This window comes from Ceratotherium simum, chromosome 3 (genome assembly GCF_057802395.1).
Source record: "Ceratotherium simum simum isolate JZ-2026a chromosome 3, ASM5780239v1, whole genome shotgun sequence".
Lineage (NCBI taxonomy): Eukaryota > Metazoa > Chordata > Mammalia > Perissodactyla > Rhinocerotidae > Ceratotherium > Ceratotherium simum.
In genome coordinates, this window is record NC_141902.1 from 33389396 (window position 1) to 33395395 (window position 6000).

General features: G+C 41.2%; 1 protein-coding gene across 3 annotated transcripts in view; it reads right to left on the reverse strand.

Moving 5' to 3' along the window:
- DPH6 (diphthamine biosynthesis 6) overlaps positions 1 to 4801 on the reverse strand; it is a 182126-nt gene extending 177325 nt beyond the window's left edge. The window contains exons 1-2 of one of the 3 annotated variants that reach the window (XM_087424765.1): positions 4721 to 4797; positions 1282 to 1376 (exon numbers count right to left, since the gene is read on the reverse strand). In XM_087424765.1, the coding sequence (XP_087280891.1) occupies positions 1282 to 1376; positions 4721 to 4743 (118 nt within the window). In that variant the 5' untranslated portion in view covers positions 4744 to 4797. Of the gene's footprint in view, positions 1 to 1281; positions 1377 to 4720 lie in introns of all 3 variants that reach the window. The other 2 variants (XM_004421386.3, XM_087424774.1) reach the window with 2 other exon arrangements.
- Between the last annotated feature and the right edge of the window lie 1199 nt (positions 4802 to 6000).

Here is a 6000-nt window from a genome sequence, read left to right on the forward strand (position 1 = left end):
GATTCAACTAAATTTATGGATGCCTACTTCATGCCAGGAACTATGCCTAGCGTTTTCACATATCCTACTCATTTACTTCATCCCAAAATAACAGTAGAGGTAAGCACGGAGTGTCGAAAGAAGTTGAGTAAAGGGGATGATAAAAACATCTTCCTAAAACAGCCATGTGGAGAAGTAGTAAAAAAGTTAGGCAAGTGTCAATCTCTCCCTATTACAATTTAGCAATTAATATCTAAAGTTATATGGGTATAATAAAAGAGTATACAAAGCAAATTGGTGAATATTTTTCTTTTTTTAAAAGTTCTAATTGGGAAAGAAAATTATAACTATGTGTGGTGATGGATGTTAACTAAACTTATTGTGGTAATCATTTTGTAATATATACATACACCAAATCATTATGTTGTACACCTAAAACTAATACAATGCTATATGTCAATTATATCTCAATTAAAAAAAAAAAGGTATGGTTTAGGTTGAATTATGTCCCTCCCAAATTCTTATGTTGAAGGCCTACATAGAGTACCTTAAAATGTGATCTTCTTTGGAAATAGGGTCATTGCAGTTGTAATTAGTTAAAATGAGGTCGTTAGGGTGGGCCCTTAATCCACTACGACCAGTGTCTTTATTAGAAGGGGAAGTTTGGACACAGACATGGACACAGGGAAAAAGTAAGTTCTAACTGGGAACATTTCACTGGGGAGAAAACTGAAAAGAGTAGCTAAAATGAGGTCTAAAATGAGCTAAAATGTGGATGTCCTTGTTATCACAGACAAATAAAAAGTGGAAATGTATTGCTGTGTGCCTCTCTCAAGTCTCACGCATTTAGCTTACATCTAAGATGGCTAATCTGGATCCTTTTAATAGAAAATTCATATACTATCATTATTCATATACATCTTACTTCCCAAGCTCCTAGAGGCTGTATCTTATGTACCTGTATATTGCCTACAACACTTGGAAACGTGTTGTGGTGGAACGGCAGTGCACTCTGAAGTAGGAGGGTTCAAGTCTCAGCTCTGCAAGTTTGTTCTAGCTATTTTACCTTGGACAAATTTATAAAACTCTGAGCCTCAGTAACCCTGTCTAATAAAACTCTCTAGGAGTTCTTATGAGGATTAAAGGATATAATTGAAAACCCTTAGCATAGAACCTAGCATCTAATACATGCTAAAGATATATTAGTTCCTTTTTGTCTTTGCATATTGCATACAATAGAACGCAATTATGAAGTTGGAATTTCAGTCATTTAGAGAACTTCCCAAAAAGGTATACACTTACCTTGGTTTTCAGCTGGTCTCAGATTCGCTAAAGCGACGATCTGATGCCCAGCAGCAATGCACTGCATCATATTATAACAGCTGTCCTTCCCCCCACTAAAAAATAAATAGACAAAGAGATAAATAAATATCAGGTTAGTGACCATTATTCAACATAAAATCATTGGATATCAAAATAGAACTCATTATTTATTCAGCTTTTCAGAATATTTGAGGAACTACTTTACAATTAGAATGCAAAAAACCACATGAAATTTCCATAGCATAAGCAACTGAGCAAATGGATCTGAATGTCTAAGGTTGCTACTCACAAGAACTTATGAGATTATATGCATTATAACAAAGACCATTCTAAACAAAAAATAATACTCTTTGGTTTGTGATAGTGGCTCTACTTAACACATAAAGTCCTTTGCAAATAAAAAACGATTTAATTTTACATTTCAGCTAAACACTTAAATACTTCTTAGGTGAAATTCCCTATGAAAAATTAGAAAAAACATCCATTCTGTTCCACTTAACGAAATCTAACTGGCCACCATCACCAACTAAAGGATCAAATTAAAGATTTGAGATCCAATCAAATGATAAAGTTTGACATACTTGGTGGGTTCAAATTCTGTAGAGATAGAAAGCAAAATGCTGAATTACACTGATAAAGTTCAACAGCAGTACTATCAGTACTCAGCTTTCAGCCATCACTACATACGATGGTAAGATAAAGCTTGAGCTATCAATCTAATAAACAGATTGAAAGGAACTTCTAAATTCTGGCACCAAATCTACCTAAGGTGGAGGCAACTCACTTAGTCAAGACAAGTAGTAGTTCATCCATAACAAGGTTGAATGGCAACCTCTACGGTATTTTGGTTTAATACTCCATTGCTTCTCACTATACACATTTCTTCCTTTCTTTTATCAGTCTCTCTTCCTTTTTTTCCCTCCTGTTTACCTTCTTTCCAATCTTTGCTTAAGATCTGCAAATGAACCCCCAGGCAATGTTTAGACCTATTCAAAGCCAAAGAAACTAAGAGACTGATTATCCTGGGAGCTGGCTCTTTTGGCTTTCGAGTTCCCAACATTTGTCTGCCTCTCCCATATTTCCATCAGTAACAACTGTCATTCCAGAACGTCTCAAGGGCAGGGAGACTGCAAGGGGCAAAGTAAAGTTACACATCATGCTTTCTTTCCTCAGATTCTGATATTCCCTGAAGCACGTCTTCCACAACTTCCCCTAGTGAACCTCACTGCTCTGTTTCTGCAGGAAGAAAAGATCTAATTCTTTGGAATATTTAGAATACTAAAGATTAAAGGGTATACACCCACAATCAGAACTTAAAGCCTTATATTTTATTTTAAAATATGCTGATTTCAAATATGGTTTTAAAATACTATTTCCCAAATTGTGTTCTGTGAAACACTAGTGTCCAACAAATACTCTTAAGCACAAAGGGTCTTCAGCGTCAAATAAGTTTGGGAAATGCTGAGTACCTTACTTACCTCTTAGAATATCGCAAAGTACACAAGCATGTTAGATGAGAAGTCCTACAGAAGATCAGAATTTTAGTTCCCAACTCTGGGATACTAAGCTAAATTACTCGATGTGCTTGGGTTTACATGCTTCATTATAAAATTAGAGAACGGCCTAGCTAATCCTCAAGGTGTCATTCAGCTGTAAAATTCAATGATTCAATATTTTGTGTATTAGGAAAATAACATTATTTATGGTCTAAAGATATGTAAAATCTTTGTTTCACTTATTCCCTGAAGCACACACACATATCCCATCTCTCATTTTAGTACACACACCCACACACACAAAGATATATTGCAAATAGATTCACTGTATTAAGTCCAAATTCACATATATTCAAGTGTATATGCATATAAATGTATATATGTATTATGTATGCATTCATATTCATATATTGTTTTATATTCATACTTACAGCGTGTCTCTCAACACTTATTCAGATCTTACAATTTTTCAAGAGTTTTCCAACACTGGCTTTTTTTAGTGATTTGCTTTTTATTATAAAAGTAACATATGTACATTACAGAACATTTAGTGTAATGGATTACACCAATCTTTTTCTCTCCTTCCCTCCAAGATTTCTGAGTCTTCAGTTCATGTGTCTTACTTTAATGGTTAAAATTTGGCAAACTGCATGTGGATGTGAATTACTCATTTCCTAGACTACTTTTTACACTTATCTGTCTGGATTAAATGAAGACCACAACGGTCAAAGCTTAGTCATTCACTTTACAGATGAAATTCACTGAATAACATTAACTATTTTGATACTATAGTCTAGTCTCCTAAAAATGGCATTGAAGTAAAAGAAGTTGGAATATTCCAGCAACTACAGAATAGACTAGAATATTTTATCAAGAGTCCTTAAAAGGTTACTATTGTCAGCCAGCATCAATTATCTAGGGCACTGAACAAAAATGTTTATGAAATCGTCAGTGGGCTTACAAAAGAAAATGCATGGGTGCGATGTACCTCAGACACTCTATACAGATCCAACTCTGATCAAACAAACATTCTAGTCTAAATTTCTTTTTGTTGCTATTGTGTTCCCTTTTGCTTCAGTTTACAGACTGAGCATGGAAACATTTCAAATGGCCTGTCTTTGGCTGTCACAGGATTTTAGACACCTAAGTATGATGGGTTACTAGAGATTTCAAACTCCTTTTGGAATAGGGAGTATGTTATCATAAGTTCACTCTAACAGCAGTAGTGAGTGTCCGAAGCAAGAGCAACCGGATCTAGGGTAAAAGTGGTACAATTCCATCTCCGGCCTTGATCACCAAGGTAAAACACACCCATGCCCTAAGCAATCCGGACACTCCTGGGACGGCAGGTGAGGGAGAGGTGGCCCTTTGTGGGAGGGGGCGGGGCTAGTTAACAGCCTAGCGAGGAAGGCAGGACCGACCCGGGACCGGGCAGAAAGACCGAAGGGAACAAACCACAGAAGAGGACGAAGAAAGCAGGAGAAAAGGGCGGGGATAGCTCACTAAGCAGAGTCAAGCTGTGGCTCTCAAACTTCACTGCCCACTACAACTTTTAAGAATCCGACCCCGGGCCGCGTCAGAGGAATTAAACCAGCGCTCTGGCGTGAGACCCAGGCATCAGTGGTTTTTCAAGATCCCCAGGTGAATCCAATGTGAATCAGATTTGAGGGCCAGAAGACCAGAGAGGGAGCGAGGGGCAGAGAGGAGGAGCGCGAGCCAGGACCGGGGACGAGCCATGCCGGGCAAAGCCCGAAGGCTCCGCCTCTTCCTGTGGCGGCGAGGAGCCGCCGAGCCCCCGACACGCGGTTCCTGCAGACACCGTTTTTTTGGCGCCGGCGGTGGCGGCGGCAGCTCCCGCCCATCAGCAGGAAGGGACAGGAGGCTGACAGGGGAAGAGGAAGGCGGCCCCGGCGCCGCTTTACCTGATCAGAGCCGCGACCCTCATGCTGGGCGCAGTGCGCGTGCGTGCGGCGGCGCGGGCGGGAGCCGGGATGTCGCCGCCGCCGCGCCCCCGTGACGCGCCGTGGGGCCTCGGCCGGGTGTTCGCTCCGCAGCCTGTCCGCGGCCCGGCGCTGCGGCCCCTGCGGCTGCCTGCGGGACCTCTGGCCGCGGAGGGTACCCCGCATTGGCGCCTTGTCGCTGTGGCAGGGACATCCCGGCCCAGAAAAGAATGACGTTTAGGCACGGCCTAACCACCTAAGTGAGGGCACTGACGCTGCCAGGGGAAGGGCAAGGGCCGCGTCGCAGAGCCCAAGCACGGTGGCACTGGTTGGAGAATGTTCAAAGTCGCTTTTGCTGCGAATTGAAACATTTGTGGACGTGCAAAGGGAAAGGAAGTTTGCCCTTACTTCCTAAGAAGCTAAGTGTACCTTTGAGTTTTTTTAGCTTTTATCTCCTCTGTCCTCCAAACCTAAATCTGAAGCTAGCCCCAGGACCTCTAGGCTCCCTGTGGTTTTGGCCCTTTGTGTCAAGTAGCAGCTGAGAAGCCAGTTAAAGGGCATCACCAAAGAGTAGTGGCCTTGCAGACAGAAATCTAGCTTCTAAATTCATTCACCGAGTATTTGAGTGCCTTTCATGTAGCAGGCACTATTTAGGTTCTTGAGATACATCCATTAAGAAAATAAGGATCACTCCTCTCACGGAGTTTACTTGGGAGTAGGGAGAGCAGACAATATACAGCTAAAAAATTATATAGTATGTTAAAAAGGGATATGTGCTATCAAAAAAAAATTTGAGATTGAGAGGAATCAGGAAGGAGGTGGAAGGGCAAGTTGCAGAATTAAATAGTGTCAAAGTAGGACTTACTGAGAAGGTGAGAGTTGAGCCAACTTAAAGGAGGAGCGTTAGCTGTATATAACTGGGGATGTGCTCCAGGCAGGAAAAAAACTTAGAGCCAAGGCCCTACGCGCCAATGGCTAGTGTGGCTGGAGCAGAGCCAGCAAGGCAGAGAGTAGTGGGAGATGAAGATCCAGTGAGGGAGGGAGGGAGAAAATCATATACAGTCTTAGAGGTCATAGAGGACTTTGTCTTTTACTTTGAGTGAAGTGGGTGGCTATTGCAGAGTTTTGAACAGAGGTATGACTTCAAACTGAAAGGATTACACTGTGCTGTCTTGAAAATACACCTATTAGGAAGGTATTGCAATAATCCAGGACAGAAATGTTGGGGCCTAGAACCAGGATGGTACTAGTGAATTTGGTGA